Source organism: Mus pahari, chromosome 6 (assembly GCF_900095145.1).
Source record: "Mus pahari chromosome 6, PAHARI_EIJ_v1.1, whole genome shotgun sequence".
In the NCBI taxonomy this organism is placed as follows: Eukaryota; Metazoa; Chordata; class Mammalia; order Rodentia; family Muridae; genus Mus; species Mus pahari.
The window spans coordinates 85,584,975-85,605,743 of NC_034595.1; the positions used below are offsets into that span (position 1 = coordinate 85,584,975).

The window sequence follows — 20,769 nt, forward strand, 5'->3', positions numbered from 1 at the left end:
AGGGGAGGGGAGGGGAGGGGAGGGGAGGGGAGGAGAGGAGAGGAGAGGAGAGGAGAGAAACTTATCCAAATTCCTCATCACCCTGGAAGACTCCTGGTGGAAATGCAAACTGGTTGAGCCCCATGGGAAAATGGGAAACAGTTAAAGGTCTGTACCTCCAATTACTATACAACCCAACAATCTGTGCCCCAGACATATACCCAATAGAAACCAAAACGTATGCCCATTCATAATGGTCATGGAAGCATTATTCATTACAGCAACAACCACAGAAAAGGAAACTTAAAATGTCTGTCGACTACGGAGCTCTTAGCATGTGGCATACCCATACAATGGAATGGTATTCATCAATAAAGAAGGGTGAAGTGCGGATACATGCTACTATGTGGGTGAAACACAAAACATACTCAGAGAAAAGAAGCCAGTAACAAAGACCAGCTGTGATGCAAACCATGTATTAGTTACTTCTGCGTTGCTATGACAAAATGCTTGAGCAACATCTTAACAGAGGGAAGCTTTCCTTTGGTTTCAGAGGGTCTCAGGCCATCTTGGCAGAGACGGCATGGAGGGGGGTAACTCAGTCCACACTGCAGGCGTCTGTGGTGCCATCCCCAACACAGGGCAGGTGTACTCTGCAAAGCCCCGCCCCTAGCAGTATTCCTACCATTTGGGACCCACCTCCGGGAGGCGCCACAGCTTTCCAGATAGTACCACAAGCTGGGAAGCAAGTGATGGAGACACAAGCCTGCGGGGGTCCGTTCAGAGTCAGATCATATCCTAACACTTAGATAAAGTGCTTAGAATTAGCCAGTCCACCCAGGGGTTGGGGTAGGGAGGGAAACCAGATAAGTAGAACCATGTGCTTGTGAGTATGGGGTTTCTAAGGGAGATGATGCAAATGTTTTAAAACTAATTGAAGAGATGGCTAAAACCTCTATAAGTACACCATGCATTATTTCATGGTAAACAAGAAGTCTTTTACAGTAGCTTATACATAGTTACCAAATACCAGAAACAAAAAGGGCCAGCAACAGTAGAACTGGCAGAAGGACCTGATAAAGAACCAACTACTGGGCTGGAGAGATGGCTCAGTGGTTAAGACACTGGCTGTTCTTCCAGAGGCCCCGAGTTCAAATCCCAGCAACCACATGGTGGCTTACAACCATCTGTAATGGAATCCAATGCCGTCTTCTGGTCAACCACTGTTCATAACAGAATGATGAGCCTAAGATCCATGTCTGGAAGGTGTAGGGCATAAAAGCTCAGAGCAGACAAAAGGAGACCCTGGTGTCAGGAGTCAAGACAGCAGCTACAACTGGGTACCCACTGACCAGGAAAGAACCTAGAGAACCAGGGGCTCCTCTTCATCTTGGTCTGCATGACCGGTCTACAGCTGTATCTCTGTAGATGTCGCTGTGGTGTGTGCTTATGATTTTACTGGGCAGATGTTCAAGTAACAGCTAAGAGTTTCAGGTTGTTTTTTTTCTTTTCCTCCTAGCAAGTATTTTGTGGCTTTTCCTCAAGACACATAATAACAGAGCAAAGAAAAGGGTCCCTCAAATTCAGCTGAGTGAACCAATGAGTTTATTGGGGTTAGTTATATGGGCACCAGTGACTTAAAGGCAGCTGCCTCATCCCAGCAAGGTGACAGCTCATGAAAGTGTTATCCCTGGTGCTCCCTCCGAGACTTGCAAGTGGCATAGCTGGACAGTCTCCCCTCCCTAGCCACTGTCACTGTTGATACAACAGCAGAGGTGTTGTATCAACACCTGTAAATCTTTTAAGTTTCAGGAGCTTCCTATGGTTTGTGAGTTTCCTTTACTTCCTGGGTCTTAACCACGCCTCACTACAACAGGAAATGCTTCAATTTCAGGAAATGTGCAGCAATTACATATAAGAAACAATTCCAAACAATTCTATGTTCCAAAATTAGGGTTGGATCCAGGTGGTCAAGCCTCAGGTGAGAGTGTCTGCCCCTGGATACTATCCTTCCCATCCTCGGGCACCAGACCAAAAGGCTGTAGAGAATCTTATTGGCATCACCACAGTGTGAATCCACATTCCAATGAGTCACAGAATTTGCGGGAGAATTTGGCGAGTGCACGCCATCAGCGTGGTGAGAAGAGAGGGGGCTGGTTGCTGTCAGCTCAGCCTTGTTTCCAAGGAAAGAAAGGTCTTTGGAGAGTGGGTGGAACACGCTGCCACAGGGAGGGAATGTCAATTTCAATATGAATCATTTCACGCATGGCAGTAACTCACTCTGGGAATAGATACCCTGACTCACTAGGCTCCCACGGGAGCAGGACTTGTTGCTAACATTTCAGATGCCAAGAGAATCAGCAATAGCAAAGAGAGACAGAGAGAGAGAGACAGAGAGAGAGCGACAGAGACAGAGACAGTCACAGAGACAGAAAGCGCACCTCATAAACAGCCAGGAGTCCGGAGGCAGAAGCTCTGCGCGCACAGGCTCTTTGTGTGGATGCTGACAAGGCTCAGAGGATATTGTGAGCTCTGGTGACAGCCGGCGCCAGTACTGGGACACCAAACCAGGCCTCTCGCCTGAGAACTCTTTTTACAACAACCTGCTACTATATTTTCTAAAGAAATAAATTCTGCTCTGTGCTAGGGCTTTTAAAGGAAAAGAAAAGGGCCCAAGATGCATCTTAATTAGAAACTGCTCAGAGGGAGTGAAGAGCCCTGCCAGGGGCCAGCCAGCTGCCCGTAAGCCTGAAAACCCAGTGAGTCATGCTGAAATCACCCAGGGTGACCCGAGGGGCGTTCTGACCATCAGAAGGTGGCTAGGAGATTGTCATTCAAGGTCCCAGGGAGACCCCATGGGGCTATAGCATTTGTCCACTGACTATAGGCCTGGTCTGTCCTTCAACTTGGGGGCTGGGGGAAGCAGCTGACTTTTCACCCAATTACCCTCCTCGTGGCAAAGGCACATCTGCCAGCAGCCTGAGTTTCTAGTTCATTTCCTCTGTGCCTTTCCACCCTCTGGCCTCCGGATTGAGCTTGCGGGGCATCCAAAGCATGTGACTTCCTGGAAGGGCGCTGGCTGCCCCAATGCCTGACCTACTCTGTCCAAGGAACAACAGTGTGGCCGCTCGCTCGCTCACAAAGTTGATGACAGTCATTTCTCAAAGCAAACCCCAGCCCAAGTCAGGAATGTGTGTGTGCGCACAGCTTGTCAGAACAGCCAGAGGCCGGGCCTAACGCTGATATTCCAAGAACTAGAGATGTTTTTCTTCCCCCAGAAGAAAAACTCCAGAAAAAAAAATAAAAAACCAGATCATAAAACAGAAACAGTATTTTCACCAGACAACTTGAAACGCTATTACTTAACCAAAGGGAAGAATTAGGTACTAGGAAGAGAGGGGGGCTGGCAAGATGGGTCAGCAGGCAAAGACGCTTGCTTCCAGGCCTAATGATCTGAACTTGATCCCTGGAACCCCCATGACAGGAGGAGAGAACAGATCCCTGAAATGTATTCTCTGACCTCCACGTATGTGCCAAGGCATGTGTGCACCTACATACAACCACACGCATGAACAAACAAATGTAACCCTTTCTTTTAAAAAGACATCAGTAAGGGGACACATCTGCAATAGAGGAAAAAGTTCTTGTATGTATCAGTATGTAGACATCTATGCACGCGTGTTAGAAAGCAGAGGGCACCCTCAGGTGTCTCTAGGCACTGTTCATCTTACTTCTGGACACTGGCGTGGAACTCGGTAAGTAGGCTAGCTGGCCAGTGACATCTCTTCTCTGGACTTGCCTGTCTCTGTAACCCCAGTGCTGGGGTTTCAAGCATGCATCACCGTGCCCAGGATCTTAACATCGGATCTGGGATTCGAACTCAGGCCATTGTGCTCGCCACAGCAAGCGGTGTACTGACTGAGCGTCTCCCCAGACCAGGCTGGAAACCTCTGGATGCTTGATGCCTTTCTGTGTGCTGACCATCCAGCCTCACACAGGGGTAAAGGGAGGATCGGAGGAGGGACTTCCTGGTGAGTGCCAGAGATGGAATTTCCCAGAACCAAACTCTGAGAGGCATGGTAGAGATCCGGGGAGATGTGGGCAGGCCAGCATGCTACACAAACTCCTCGGCAGGCAAAGCTGGCTTCTCAAAAGGGGGAAGGGGGAGGGGAGGAGCTCTCACGTCCGAAACAGACCAGGAAGAACGGCATGTATGTGTGTGTACCGGTGTGCGCATGCACGCAGGAGATGCTGAGCAGCATGACGTGAGAACTACTAAGCCACACAACCTACAGCTGTTGTAAAAATGACACCTTGGGGTCTGGATTTGGTCCCTCCTCAACATCCTATTTGCTCGTTTACAAGGCGAAGACGATTTTTCTCTCTGCCAAGGCCGAACACGGCCAGCCTGTGATCCAAAAATCATACTGTGCTCCCTTTGCCTCTTAACTCACTCACGGCTATAAATCACCCTCTCGATGAGGACTGGGCCGGCATTTCTATAGGGAATCCATGGGCAGAGACAGAATCCAATTTGGGGCTTTCACAATCACCCTGAGGCTTGGAGCTGGGGAATATCACTCTTAGGGACACCTCCATCCTCTCAGGGCGAAGACACCGGGAACCAGATTTGCTGACTAAGCAGGACAGCCACTTTCCCAGGTCTCTTTGCTGATTCCGAGCGAGCGCACTCCATGGCAGGAGGTCAAGGCCACTGAAGGGGATGAGAGAGCAGAGCCAGACTGGGAACAAAGAGGAAATGGCCCAGGCAGAAGACGGTGGCAGGCTGTTCATTCTTTGTACAATCTATCAAGAGCTTGCTGTGTGCCAGACACTGCTCTTTCCTGGATTAGAATCAGAGTCGTTATTATTAATTAGCGAGCAGAATGCTGACTGTGGCTTCCGCTTAATGAGTGCAGGCGGGCAGGTGTTGCACCAGGTGCTTAACACGCATCAGCTGCATTCGATCCTTGTACTGGATGAAGCGGTTGCTGTACCCATTGCTCAGATGGAGAAACTGGTGCAGAGAGATCAAGAAACTAACCCTAGGTTCAGAGGATGGATAAGCAGCAGAACTGGGATTCAAACCCTAGCCTGATGCTCAAATCCCTGCTCTTCGCAGCTCAGCCCAGAGAGCCAATGGCATGGCTGCAAGCAGATATTCCTGAGGTTGCTGGGCAGATTTTCTAGGTGGGAGACAAGTCTTCTGTGCTCTAAAAACTCCGCCCATGTACTGTAATGCCCCCGAGAGAGAGACAGGTGATGCAGACCCTAGCTGTGGTGGGTGGAGGAAGGGGGCACATCTCTCCAACCCTGAGGCTGCTTTCTGTCCCCCGACACTGCTCAGGTGGCACAGGGCCACATGCTACCTTACTGTTTGGGCTTCAGAGCCTACACTGCAAGTCCTGGAGATCGGTAGCTCTGTCCTCTTGCCTGTGAAATGAGGAACAGTGGGTAGATGGGGGTAAATGACACCTTATAAGGAGGGCACTGGAGTGCAGCTCTGGTGTCTGGAGGGATGTGTATTTAGGGTGTGTAGGACCCTTGGCCCCCAATTCCCACACCTCCTGAAAGACAGTTTTGTGCTGAAGTTCTGAGCTTTTCCGCATCTGGTTGTGACCTGGTCACAGCTGCAAGCCCTGCAAGCCCGGCTAATCTCTGGATAGGTGTTGCAAAGCACAGTGGGCCGGGATGCAGGCCACTAGGGTTAACCGAGCTGTCACCTCCAGCAAGTCCCTTCTCCCCACACTGGGCCTCAGCTTCCCAACTCTACAAAGGATCAGCCACACCATCAGAGGGCCCCTGCAGTGGTACCAAGGCTCTGTCCTGTGGCGTTCCTGTCAGGCATGCTCAGCTTGTGTGAGCTAGCTGCTTCCTTTGAAAACAATCCTGGGGTGGAAACACTGTTAGTGCCTCGCTGTGCAGCTGGGCAGAAAGGTCCAGAGAAGTTAGGAAACTAGGAGTGTTACTAAACCCCTGCCCTCTGGCTGTGGAGACTAGGCTCCTCACAGTGAGCTTAGGCTTCTCAGTCTCCCACGTTCTCGCTGTAGGTATTCATGACTGGCCTATTCTACTGGCAGAGACTGGGCCTCTGTACACCAAGCCACTTGCTTTACAACATGGTGGGTGCCAACCTGTGGCTGGCTCTTCTACCATTGTGTCCCCTCCCCATACAAACACACACATACTTACACACACACGTACACACACACTTATATACACACACACACTGACCCAGGCTGAAGACTAGTCCTGTGACAGGACAGTAAGAACAGCTGACTTGAATCTCCTTGGTGCCTGGGCCTGGGTCCTTGCTCATCTCCCTATTAATCATCACGGGAAAGACCGGCAAGATGGCTCATCAGATAAAGGCATCCATCAAGAAGCCTGACAACCAGTGTCCAATCCCCAGGACCCGTGTCATAGACGATGACTAACTCTGCTCAGCCCCGCCTGCACAACACTGTACATCTGTGCCCGCACACAAAATAAGCAAATAGAATGTATAAAATATATACAATACTTATGATCATCACAGGCCCAGGGAACTGAGGCCCTGCCCACTCTGCAGAGAGTCATGCAAGATGTTTATTTGGACCGGAAGTCCATGCCTCTCCGCCATCCAGCTGGGCAGGAAGTGTCCCATCTGGCAAACTAACAGAGGAAGGGAAAGCCATGTCCCTTGGCCTGAGTGACAGACCAAGAGTGTCTTCTCTGGTGGCCAGTGGGGCCTTGGGAGTGTCTTCCCATGGGGCCTGCTGAGACGGATGTGGCCGAGCACAAGCTACTGAGGACAGTGAAATGCCTCACAAAACCGGGCTTGAGAGACTCCTCAGCGAGACGACCCACCCTCAGAGAAAGAACAGCTTGGATCTGAGGAAGGACGGGGCAGAACAGGGTAGCTGGCATGGGGAAGGGCCACACAGGGAGACCACACTCAGGCAGTGACCATTCTCACCAGAGCTCCTGTAGATCTTGGCAAGGGGAGACACCAGAGTGAACTCAGGACCTTCCTCACACGCAGGCTCCCCAGGACCAGATTGTGGGAGCCTGTCCCATCTGAGCACTGCACACAGCGGGGACTGGGCAGGATGGATCTGCCTAGAACATCCTGTGTCTACAGGGCTCAGGCTGCTTGAGGTCACTGAGGGTAGAAGCCACCCAACAGCCCCACCGAGTCTGGGGAGGAAGCGGGCATGTGGCACCAGGCTGGATCCAGGCAGTGCATCTGCTCCTACGATTGGAATCCTCTCCCGAGCTCTGGGGTGGGAGCCTTGTCTTTTCCATGCACTCCCATGGACTCTGACAATTGTCACCACTGACGGGGGCTCTAAGACAGGCAGGCCCAGGCTGTGCTCGGCGTCACCAGTGCCTCCAGCTCCCAGAAACAACTAACAGGAAGAAATGGCCAGCTCAAGGTCACTTAGCAAGGAAGCCGCGAGCCTGGGTCTGAACCCAGGTCTGTCCGACTGTAGAATGTTACGCCAATAAGGACAAGTTACGGCATGGTCTACGGTCACCTCTACCTGTCCCTTTGTGAAGACCCTGGACAGGCCCCAGAGGCTGCCAGGAGAGAGGGGCTAAGGTAGTCTGGGGGACTGGTGGAGACTCCACTTTGTTACTTATCCTTGAGTTCCAGGCAGCTGACCCCAAGCCCAGCACCCAACACTGTGAGAGTAAAGGCACAAATGGATCAAAGCACTCTTCCTGACAGCGGGGGGTGGGGGTGGGGCGGAGCACCCCTCCCTTCCCCAGGTCACACCATGGGGGGCGGAGCCTGCTTACAGCTGGAGTGCTGTGGGGTTAGATCGGTTCCTAACACCTCCTAGGGACTTAGGACCCCTGCAGGTTTCAATGCAAATCATTGCTTGCTCCTAATGTGTGGTCCCATGAGTGCTCCCATGGCTGTCCTCACAGAAGCAGCTCCAGCAGCATCTTGAGCCCAGAGAGGTTAAGTGCCTAGGGTACAGCCACACAGCTAAGGCCAGAGGGAGGATCTGCACTCGGTCTTCAAACTCAAGGAATTTGATCTTTCCATTGTCCCCGATGCCTAGTGATCTCCCTTACAGGGGAGTCTTAAAGAGCTGTGCCTTCAATCCTACATCCTTGGGACTGTACCAAATGGAGCCCGACTGAGCCCAGTTCCTCCTAGAAGTGCCGGGTCTCTGCTGAGCAGTGTCAAACACAGACACCCAAGCGACAGCTCCAGTTCCCCTTTACAGGGTTGTTTTCTTGTTGTACTCCCACTTAGCCTGCCAGCCCACATTTCAACAGCTTTGGGAAGAGACACGCCAGCTTCCTGTCCATGCGGCTGAGCGCATCACCAGGTGGCAGGTCATGCTGAGGCCCAAGACCATCTCTCCCTCCAGCCAATGCAGGAGGTGTCCTTAGGTCATGCCCAGGCCAGTGGCTATGCCTGGAGTGAAACTCTTACACTATTCTTAATGGGAATAAAACAGAAACCACCTTTGTCCCTTAGTGAGGCGGTGCCATGAATTATGGTGACACATCCGTACAGCCAGCCGAACCACTAAAGTCATTTCATGTGAGCTGAACAGTCTGTACTCCCAGCCACTCAGGAAGGAGAGGCAGGACGGCTGTCTGACCCCAGGAGTTCATCAGCCTGGGCAACACAGGGAGAAGCACCTCCAGTATTTATTATTATCATTAATTATTAATACCGTTATTATTGCTTGGTCTTTTAAGATAGAGTCTATGTAGCCCTGGCTGTCCTAGATATCACTATGTAGATAAGGCTGGCCACAAACACAGAGATCTGCCTGCCTCTGCCTCTCAAGTGCTGGGTTGAAAGCATAGGCCATCACGCCTGGCTCAAAGATTTTTAAATATTTAATACAAATACCCTGTGACAGGTAATCTTCAGCTGTCAACTTGATTGGCTTTAAAAATCACAAAGAGACACACCTCTCTCTGTGTGTTGCTCAGGGAACACACTGTATAAAAAGGCTGAGCCCCTCTCTCTGCTTCCTCACTGTGGAAACAATAACACCACCCTCCTCACACTCCTGCCCCACCCCTTTCCTGCACCCAAAAAGATAGACTGTGTGCCCTTAAACTGTGAGCCAAATGAAACTCTTCCTCCCTTAAGTTGGCTTTTGTCAAATATTCGGCCACAGAACTGAGAAAGCCAACCAACACACATTCTCCTGGCTTGGTTTCCTTTGTCTTTGGATTTTCCAGACAGGGTTTCTCTGTGTAGCCCTGGCTGTCCTGGAACTCACTCTGTAGACCAGGCTGGCCTCGAACTCAGAAATCCGCCTGCCTCTGCCTCCCGAGTGCTGGGATTAAAGGCGTGCGCCACCACTGCCAACACAAAAGTCCCTCCCATAGAATCCGCACTGCATACACAGAGGTAAATACACAGAGGAAAAACTGGAAGGCCATGAATACAGACATCTGCTGTGTCGTCAGCAGTGACGTCAGCAGTGGCTACATTTACGAGACAGAATGACTGCATTCTGTTCATTTATTTTGCACACTTTCTAGTTTTTGGACCCCCCCCCCTTTCCTCCTACATTCATAAATGCATGAAGCTCCTCAAATCTATACCCCTTGCCGCTGCCACAGGGGTGACTCATCTGGGCAGGCAGAGATCCTCCGGGCGCTGACTACTGGAGAAGAATGTGGGTCTGGATTACACTTCTTGTAACGCCAACCCTGATAATGACGGGTCCACACTCAGTCCCCGGATTCCTGCATCCAGTCACCCTTCAGGTTTCCCTGGGGTTTTGGTATCAGGCTTGCTTCTCTGGATCCGACTCCAGCAGCCTGTATTCCTTGGGAGTGAGGAGTTGGGGATATGTTGCTGCTGTTATCTGGTCCAGCACAGCATCCTCCCCTAAAGGAAGGAGGTGCTCAGGCTGCCCCCAGCATCTTCTCGCTAGAGGGCCTGTAGAGCGGGAGCTAGCACCATGAAGGACATCTGAAATAGGAGGTTGAGCTTGCAGCCTTTAGGAGATGCAGAGAGGGGCTCTGGGTTAAAAGAATGCTGCAGTAGTGAGGGGGCACAGCCAGAAGGGCTTCAGGAGAAACATAAGGGCATGTGGCTGACCTGCTGTCACCAGCCAACATGAAGGACACCCCAAGATTTTATCTAAAGGCAACCTGAACTGAGCCTCTTTAGACACATATTCGCTCTCTCAGGAGACAATGCCGCCCTGCCATCACCCTCCCGTAGGTAGATTTACCCAGTCTTCCATGTTCCCCATCCCTCACCATCCTCACTTTCCAAGCTCCATCGCTCAGAAGTCAGGATGTAAGAGCAGACAGGAGCACTTGGGTCCTCTGAGTCCAGAAAAGCTTGGAAGAGCCCAGGAAGGGACAGAAGTGCTTGAGGCCCCAGAGGTCTGTGTCAACTCACCAAACATGCTGCCCTCGAAGCCGTCCTTTGTGAGTGGCCGGAGCTCATTCTTGCCCATCGCATAACGGCGGTAATTCTGCCAGGAAAACCGCATCATCTGCGGGAAAGAGCAGGGGACCAGGCCCCGGTGAGACGATGCTGGTGGCCAGGGGCACCCACCACACCCTCTACCAAGGTCTCGGCCATGTAGACAGCCGTTCCTCTCCAGTCACGCCACATACCGAAGACCGTCCACAGGTTTCCCAGAAGGAACCTAGAGCACTGGCTGAATTCTAGCTTCCTTGGAAGCCAAGAGGAAAAACCCAGAAAGAAGAGGGAAAAACTCTTAGGTGGGCAGTGTGGTTCAGTGGTAGGAGTCTCCCCTGCTCATGAGAGCTATATGGAAAACCAATGTACACATGAGGAGCTGGGTCGGAAATGAGATAAGCAGTTCAAATTTCCCAGGTGGTCAGTGAGAGGGCCAGGAGTGGGATGCACACTCTTGTTCAGAAGTGTCAGCTCTGCCCCCTAAAGCCACGTGAGTCTCTATGGACTGCGCTGGGCTAGCACCCTGGGCTCTCTGGGCCCTCGCTGGTCACTGCCATTTGTTCTCTGTATGGCTGTGGGTCAGAAGCTCCCTGAGGCCAGACACTATACCTGCCTTGCCTCAGTTTCCCCGACAGCCAGCCCAGGTCATGGTACACGCTATCAGAGTGCCTGAGGACACTCACTCTGTGCCGGAGTCTCAATGTACAGACTCCTCGGGGCTATTGGTCCCTAGCTGCACTCAGCTGAGGGACACGGTGACCATCTGCCCACCCTGCTCCTGAATCCCCACAGACTCTCTCGTTTACTTTTACACTGTCCCTTTCACTTCTGTAAGGCAGGGTGCAGGAGGAGGGCCGCAGGGGCGGAGCTCTGCAGTGACAGTGGGGCGGAAGTGGGACTTGCTTGTTTTTTGAGACAGGGTCTCATGTAGCCCAGGCTGGCCGCTAGCTCACTCCACTGCCAAAGATAATCTTAAACCCCGGGTCTTCCTGTCTGCACCTCTCATGTGGCTCTGGGCTGGGAGCAGGGCGCAGTTGAGCCACTACAACCCTTCAACCTGTTCTTGCGGGTTCCCATTTGCCAGTGTTTGCCTTGGTTTACCCTGTCCCGTGGTTCCTGTGGCAGCACCTGCCTCTGAGGCAACCCCACCCCCTTCCCTGTGCTCCTAGGAGTCAGCCTTTTCCCTGGCGCCCAGGCTTAAAAGCCATTTCTTCTGGTAATCATTGCTGCTGTGACCGACATCTGCAGGGGAGTGGCTTCATGGGAGTGCAGCCTGGACTCTGGCAGGATGCGCTAGCACCATGTCCCTGTGTCCCAAATGATGGCACAGAGGTTCCAGGAAAGTGGGAATGATAGCACAGCTAGCTAGACTGGACTGCGTCCATCACCCAGAGCAGCAGGCCCCCATCATCCATAGCCACTGTGCACTCCCTGCTCCTGTGGCTCATGCCAGCGTCATGGCACAGTGTGGCAAGAGCTCGGCACGGGTCTGGAGGCCCGCCCCCAACTCCTCTGTTATTTTCTACTTATCTCCAATTGGCAATAACGGAGAATAATTGCGGGGTATGCGCGTGGAGGAAGAATGGAGTCCCTCCCTCCCTCCCTCCCTCTCTCTTATGCACCCCCTGCCCCCGCCCCCACCACCACTGAAGTTGGCAGTAGGGTAGGCAGCAGCCACAAGATCTCAGAACATAAACCACAGCAGAGCTGTGTAGGCTGCCGCGCCCCACCCTGAACCAACCTCGACTTAAAAAGAAATGAATGTTCAGGAGGAGGCATGAGGATCACAGGTGTATATCCAGAGCCGTCCCCTCCAGGCTGTGACCTGCCAGCTGCATCAGTGGAGGAGGACAGAGGTGGCCAAAGGCACAAATGATCCCCGTGTCACCCGGAGCTGGACTGGGAAGGCACACAACTGCCTCTGTGTGCCAACCCTCAAACACACACGTGCCACCCCTCCCTCCAGCTGAGATGCCTGGGCACCAGACAAGTGTGCACACACCTAGCAAGCGCCTGCTAGGCCTGGGCGTGGGCTCTGGTTTGAGCTGCACATGGAGGCAATGTTCTCCCAGCAGCCCCACCCTCTCCCCCCTACCAGCTGCTCAACCTCCTTCAGGCCCCAGCTGAAGGATGTGTGTGTGCAGGGAGTTGTCAGTTCCAGCCCCACCTGAGGCGGCGCGTGCTCCAGTTCCATATCACCTGGTTATCTAGTGTGGTAGAAGGCAGTCTGGGCTGCATGCGACCCTGACTCAAAAACAAACAAACAAACAAACAAACAAACAAGCAAAAAGATACCCTGGTGCCCGGGATCAAGGGTTTTTCCCACTGCCATCAAATCAGCCCCACAGCTCCTATTCATGTGGCATCGCTAATGCCCTCTGGCACCGGCACATGGAAGAGGCTTGTTAAATATCTGCTAAAGCACTGAATCAAAGAACAAACAGGAAAACTTGCCCTGCAGCTTCACCCATGGCCAGGAGACCCTATGTGGACTCCATGATACAGGTGGGAACTGGCCACTGAGCAATGGCTGCTTAGAGGAGTCCGCTGGGTCCCAAAGGCTTGGTCAGACAGTGAACAAACACAGGGGGCCTTGTCCAAAGGCATGATGTAATCCTAAGGTCCTAAAGACCTTGGAGGTCACTCAGGCTACTTCCTGTCTCCCCCACATTCCTAAGTAGAACCTTAAGCTACATCTTCTTGAATACCCCCAGTGATATGGGGCTCACCACCTTTCTGGACAGCCCCATCAACTGCAGAATGTTATAAGTCCTTCCTGAACCCATCCAATCTGTTCTCCCCTAGTGCCAGAGTCAAGAAGCACCTTCCACACCACACACACTCCCCTCAGGGACTCCATGCTCCTGTCCCCCTAGCTGAACAGCCCTGCTCTGTTAACGGGTTCCCCCAGCCTAACATCCAAGTCCCCTGTGTTCAGCCATGGCACCCTCTGTGACCACACACCTTCCCATACCACATTCCCCTCAGGTACCCTGTGGCTTCATCACCCATTTTGATAAAAAGCAGAAACACAGTATCGACCTGCCTTGGCGACCCTGCAGCTGGGGGGTCTGCCTTTTGTCCCTGGTGGCACCCACTTCACCGGGCTCCGTCTACCATCCCACACCTGGTGACTCCCATTTCTGTTTCTCATCCTACACTATCCCGACCTTTGTGGAACCAAATCTGACCATACAGTTCAAAGTCTGCTTGCTTTGGGCAACGGGCAAATTCTGACTAGATGGGCTGTCATCTGTGTGCCACCCAGATTTGGGACATAGTGCAAATGGCTGGGCCGAGGGCAAGGAATCACCAGACACCTTCCTCTTGGATCTAGCACCACTTGCTGACCATCAGCCAAGAGCTTTTACCAGCAAAACCCATCGCTCTATGTTTGTACGCAAAGACAGAGAAGGAGAATGGGTTCAGGTTGGCAGGGCTGTTCTTGGAGAACTCATTTTGGCTGCCTCTGATCATTCCTTTTTGTTCTAAACTCTTACGAATCACTCACTTAAAGCCCTACTGGTCCCATAAGGATGGCAATATGCAGAAAGATGACATTAAAAGCGTTGGCAGGGATGCGGGGAAGGCCTCATCAATGGCGGGTGGCGGTGGAGACCAGCAGAAAAAAAGGTTCCCATGTGGAGCGGTCCAGTTTCTTTTTCTGTTGTGATAAAACACTGTAACCAAAGCAACCTGGAGGAATTACAGTTCCACATCACAGTCTATCACCGAGGGAAGCCGAGGCAGGAACCTGGAGCAGAGCCCAGGAGACACACTGTACCTGGTTCTCTTGCTCACTTTGGAAGCCTAGGAAGGGTGCTGCCCACAGTGGGCTGGGCTCCTCCCTCATCAACCAACAATCAAAACAATTTCCCACAGACTGCAGGCCAAAATGCTGTAAACAAGCCTACCACTGAGGCATTCTGTTCCTAGGTGATTCCTGGTTATGCTGCCAATAAAAACCAAGACAAGGGAGTTAGCATTTAACCCAGTCTTTCTGGGTAAGATGATCACAGGTAAAATGGCTGTGGAAAAAAAATGCATCAGCTTAGGAGGCCCAGGAGGTCCATTTTCAGAAAGGCCTGCTTGCCAGGCTGGGCTTTAGCCAGCCTCTGGGTCGGTGAGTTTCTTGATTGCTCCATGCCTGGCTGACTGATAAGGAGATCCACCGAACCAAGACAATACAAAGACACTTACACTGCCTGTGGCCTGGGACTTCGGGACATGTTAGGCAGAGGGTGCTGACGTGACCAGTCTCTAAGGAGCACGCATGGTAAGAGCCCTTTACATAGTCACAATCTCATGCTGCAGGTACATCCTGTGCGGCTTCCCTGGGTGGGCACACTTGAAAGCTGCACTTGGTACCCTGCTGCCCCGCATTGGCTCCTGGGTTAACTTGGCTGTGTGTCCACTGCTTTAATAAACCACAGCTGTGGTCAGGACCACGCACTGAGCCTGACAGCAAGACCTCCGACTGAACCATTGGATCCAGGGTTCCTCCAGAGGACCCCTGGCACACAGCTAGAATCAAAACATAATGTCCTAGTTAGCATCAGATGTCAAGTTGACACAGCTAAAGACTGAGGGAGTGTCAACTGCTGGACTGTCCAGATCAGATGGGGTCACAGAAACATCTGTGAGAAGGACCCTTACTGATGTGGGAGAGCCCAGCCCCCTGTGGGCAGCACCGTCCCTAGGCTGGTGGGCTGTATGATAAAGGGAGCTGAGCATGACATCAAAGGGTCGGCCAGTGAACAGCAGTCCTCTGTGGCTTCTGCTTCAGTACCTGCCCCGAGTTCTGTCACTGACAGCCTATAACTTGGAAGTGTGAGCCAGAGAAACTTTCCTTCCCAAGTTGCTGTGACTATCATAGCAACGGAGTGAAATCTGGAACACAGACATCCACATAGGAACGTGGGCACAAGCGCTCATGGCAACACTATTTTAAACAGCCAGAAAATGGAAATAAACCAGGCTGAGGCATATCGAAAGACTATTAAGTGACCGTAAAAAGGACATCGGAACTCGGCAACTCAGATGAAGCCCACAACCCTACATTAAGGAAAAGGAGGGAGACACAAAAATGCCACTTAGTGTGTGGTTTTAATTAAGAGTGACACCCAGAAGGGAACTCTGGGTGACAAAGTGGATCTCTGGCTGCGGGACGCTGGGGAGAAGAAGGGGAGGAGACTACGGCTGGAGATGAAGTCTGCGCATGAGCACTGTGGAGGTCAGCGGTTGACACTGGGGGTCTTCCCATATTTTCTGGGACTGGGTCTCTCACCGGGCTCACCAGATGGACTAGGCTGGCTGGTCAACAGAGCCCAGGTATCCTGCCTCCCTCCTCTCCTGCTGGTCACAGATGCAGTGGCAGATCACTAGCCACTAGCAACTGATGACTACAGACACACGTCGCCGCTCGCAACCTGCATCCATGTCCGCATGCTTGCAACATAAGCGCTTTACCCTCTGCGTCCTCCCCAGCCCGACAAAATACTTTTTAAAAGGTGGTCTTTACAGCATAGAGATTATGTCTCAATAAATCTGTTAATGATTTACATATTTAAAAAAAAACTATCTTAAGTAGCCAGAAGTAGAGGTCACATGCCATCTTATGTAGAACCCAGCAACCCCTTAAAGATATTTCTACCCCTAAAATGCCTCACCTGGACAAACCCTAAAGGCATATCAAACCAACCCAAATGTACCGATGCCCAACAGGAAGAGAAAGGAAGATCGAGAAACATCCACGAGGGAGCAGACAAATTACACGGAACCTGCTACTCCTGAAGCAAACGTCATCGGGCAGTGACTGGCTGCTGAGGGGAAGAAAGGGTGCTACTGAGGCCACTGACAGATCGGAATGCGGCCTCGGGATCAGAACGCGCTGTGGGGCTAACATTCTGGTTCTAATGGGTTTTCCATGGTGCTGTGGGAAGTGTCTGGTCTTGCTGAAAACACAGTTGCGTATTTAGGAGAATTATGTCTGAGACAAACTCTCAGATGGTTCAGAGCATGGTCGTGTATGTTTATCCATATATAAAAATGAAAGGAAGAGGCCAGGCGTGGTGGCGCACGCCTTTAATCCCAGCACTTGGGAGGCAGAGGCAGGCGGATTTCTGAGTTCGAGGCCAACCTGGTCTACAAAGGGAGTTACAGGACAGCCAGGGCTACACAGAGAAACCCTGTCGCGAAAAACAAAAAAAAAAAAAAAAAAAAAGGAAGGAAGGATGCATTAGGGAATCTTGCCGAAGGTTGACATCACCTTCACTTAAATGTCTGTCCCATGGAATTCTACTTCCCAACACTTGCTCTTAGGTCTTCCCATCCCAGAGCCTCCCCACCACAGCAGGCTCTCAGCCAGACACAGCCTGTCCTGGAGACGACAGGACCCAGCAGGTAAAGTGGGGACTGTCAACCTGGCTTTTCTCTTGGGATGAGACTGCCAAGTTTATTCAAATGGCCTGTCCATCCTTAGTGGGTTTTACTTTTTAGTTGGGGGTCCTTTTACAGTTTCGCACACTTTCCAGAAGTTTCCCTCAGGGTCGGCTCCACCCCCTCTGCTCCCTCCTCTTCCAGGTTCCTCTGGGCTCCGTCCTGTATCCTCAAGGTCCCCTTCGGCATGCTGTGGTTTAGATGAGGTCTGTCCCCAACAGGGCCATGTGTTTGGTCCCCAGTGTAACAGAGATGTGAGACACAGCACCCCTGAGCTGTGGGGAGCCAGGTGGAGGTGACCATGTCACAGGGGCATGACCCTGGGGAAGGATAAGTGATGGTCTTGTTGGAGGAGGTTGGCTTGCACTGGACAGAACTGGCTGCTAAGAAAGGGGATTATTTTTGACTGGATTCAAATTCTTGTCTCCCCCTCTTTTTTTCCTTTTTCTCTTCTGCCCACCCCCACACACTCCCCCTTTCTGTTCCTCCACATGATGTGGTTCATCAATGCAGAGTGAAGCATAATATCTTAGACTCCATGACTGCGGGCCAAATTGATGTTTTTTTCTTTTTAAAGTACTCACCCACCTCAGGCATTTTGTTATAGCAACATAGAGAAGACTATGACTTTTTTTATAGATAATTTAAAAGAAAAATAAGTCTGATACATATCCACGCACCTGTCTATAATTTAATATAGGAGAAGCACAGAGCCTTAAAGTAGAAAAAGAACCCAGAAGGAAAACGATTACCCACCGTTCAATCTGATCACATTCCTATTCTGATGTCTCATTGTTCCCAGTGAATATGACACAAACACACTCAGCATCATGACAGACACTTCCTAAACATCACTGTTAATGGCTAAGTAACAGCCTGGAGCAGATCCATCAACTCCTGCTTCATCTGCCTGCCCAACTGTAGACATTACTGCGCCTTCTCGTTTGTAAAGCAACGCTACGGTGCGCATCTTTGTACACAAAACATTTCAAACACTTTCCTTCATCCAGAGCCTCATCATAGGAAACAGATGAGGAGTTATTAGCGTATGTGAAGTGCTCAGAGATGACAGCTGGGGAGGCTGGGACCACAGCTCTCTTTGTTGGGCAAAGTGCTTACTGAACAAGCACAATGACCTGAGTTCATCACTCTGGGGCCCATGGGGGAAAGCTGAGCCCAGTGGCTCATGCCTCTAAGCTCAGTAGAGCCCACAGGGGCTCACTGACCAACCAGGCTGGCCAAAAACAGCAGGCTCCAAGTTCAGTGACAGACCCATTTCCACAAATTAGGTGGAAGGAACGGAGAGATGGCTGGGTGGCTCAGAGCACTCACTGCTGTTGCAAAGAACCCAGTTCACTTCCTAGCATCCATGTCTGGCAGTTCACAACTGCCTATAACTGTGGCTCTGGGGGAATCCGACATCTCTGACCTCAGGGGGTGGGAGCAAGCATGCTGTCACACATATGCACACTTAAAAATAAAGTAAACTTTTAAAGATTTAGGCAAAGAGCGTTAAGTAGGATGCTTGACATTAATCTTAGGCCTCCATACATGCATGCATGACCAGGCATGTGCATACACATATATACATACATACATACAACACACACACACACACACGAAAGCAAATAGCTTGTTTTCTCCACATTGTGTAAAGCTTGCCTGAGCCAGATGTGGTGGCTCGAACTTGTGATCTCAGCACTCAGGAGGTGGAGGCAGGGGTATCCCTGAAATTTGAGGCTAGTGACACATCAGACCAACCCACATGTAGGGACACCAACAGGGTCATGGAAGGCCCTGGGGTACAGGGTGAGACCACAGTCCCACTTCTTGTCTCGTCTTCCCTTCCCTGCCCCACACAAAGCGTAACCAACAGAGCGGTCACTGTCCCCGTTCGGTGCCTACCTAGCACTCTGACTTAGACACAGCCACAGACTTGACGCCAGTGCTTTTAAAAAATAATTATGAAGGGTCTTTTTTAAAAAAGGCTGGGAAGCAGAATTGTACACAGATATTTTTAAGTATGTCTTCAAATCCTTAGCGCCAGGCGAGGGATTCTCATTATGTGCCATTACGAGGAAAAGCGAGATATCAAATGTTATGGCGTGAAATGCACCACGCCTGCCTCAGGCTGCTTTCTTTTAGCACCCAGGTCCACCAGCCCAGGGGGCGGGCCCATCCACAATGGGCTGGGTGATCCCACATCAATCACTAAGAAAATGACCACAGGCTTGCCCACAAGGGTGGGGCATGTTCGATTTATGTTCTCTCTTCTCAAATGACTCTTGGTCAAGTTGATATAAAAACTCACCAGGACAGGCTCTGGGGTTCTGGCTGACGGGGATCTAGGCCTGGACTTCTTCTCTTCCTGTTACTCCTCCTGCCGGATAAGGACCATCGTCCTCTGTCTTATCTGCCCCAGGTCCTTGTGTTGCCTTTCACCAGGGGCATCAGGCTATTTCCTCTGTCTTTCATGTTAATTACCTTTATTTTCCCTATCACAGACATTTCCAGATATCACAGTGGGAAAGTCAGAATATATATGTTCATGCAAATAAAAATCATCGAACACCTCACCCTGAGATGTACCACAGTCAATATTTTTCTGTTTTTCAAGTCCTTTAACACATACATACATTTGCTAACTTCATGCCATAAATTTTGATATCATGCTTTTCCACTTAATGGTACATAATGAGCACTCTTTACCTGGTACTAAGGATTTGAAAACATACTTTCAAATATCTGCGGACTGTTTTGCATCTCAGACTTCTTTTCTTCTTAGCCTTAGCTGTGCTGAAAGTCACCAGTTGGGACAGANTGCTTGTCCAGTAAGCTCCAAGGCTCCATCACCATCTGCCTCTCCAGCTCTGCACTGTCATCATACCCGGTTTGCTTTATGAGTTCTGGGGGACTGATTCTAGGTCCTTAGGCTTCCGGGATGCACTTCCCAGACAGAGCCGGCTCCCTAGTCCGAGCGACTCTGACAGAGGTCGCATCACACGGCTTAATGCTCACCTCTTCTTCCCTGCTGGTCTCATAACTTCCTGCCCCAAACTGGGTATTCCTTTCTTCTTCAGGGCCACCTCTGGGACCGTATCTCCCCTGCTCACAGGCTCCTTTTCTGTGATGTGGGTTGTCCTTAGCTGCTCAGTGGCGTGGGCATCCGTGCCTGGAGAGACACTGGCACCTCTATTCTGCAGGAGAAAGCTGGAAGAACTTCCAGCACAGTGATGCTTCGTGCCTGCCACCACCACTGTCACCCATGTGGTGGCCTTGAGTCGGGGCTGTGGGCTCAGGGGGAGGGAACTTGTGTTGTCAGACAAAGAACTAGAGATATCTCGACGTCTGACTCTTGCTCTTTGGTCTCATGGGCCTTCTTGCTTAGGGCAGAATACTGTCCCTAAAGAGACAGACCTGCAGCCGGATGGTGGTAGCACACACCTTCAATCCCAGTACTCTGGAGGCAGAGGCAGAGGCAGGTGGATCTCTGTCAGTTCAAGCCTAGCTTGGTCTATAGAGTGAGTTCCAGGATGGCCAGAGCTACACAGAGAAACCCTGTCTCAAACAAACAAACAAACAAACAAACAAACAAACCAAACGGCAGCAAAGCACCCTGGGCCAGGCGTGGGAAGCCAATAAGATGCATGCTTGCTCAGATGCATGCCTGCTTCCTCCCCACGTTGCTTTTGGTCATGGTGTTTTATCACAGCACTAGAAACCCAAACTAACACATGGCCCAAGACACAATCTATTCTCATAGTCACATGTCATGGGAACCGTGTGAGACTTGGAGAAGCGATCTGCCCCAGCCAGACACAAAGGTTAAGTAAGGCGAGACAAATGGTGTACTGGATAGCTTTGTGTCAACTTGACACAGCTGGAGTTATCACAGAGAAAGGAGCTTCAGTTGGGGAAATGCCTCCATGAGATCCAGCTGTAAG

The 20,769-nt window shown here is 51.2% G+C and overlaps 1 protein-coding gene across 1 annotated transcript in view; it reads right to left on the reverse strand.

The window, feature by feature from the left end:
• The window catches only part of Man1c1 (mannosidase alpha class 1C member 1), a 142,703-nt gene that overhangs the window by 68,155 nt on the left and 53,779 nt on the right, over nucleotides 1-20,769 (reverse strand). Inside the window, exon 2 of the mRNA XM_021200031.2 lies at nucleotides 10,361-10,457. Coding sequence (XP_021055690.1) covers nucleotides 10,361-10,457 — 97 coding nt within the window. The remainder of the gene's footprint in view (nucleotides 1-10,360; nucleotides 10,458-20,769) is intronic.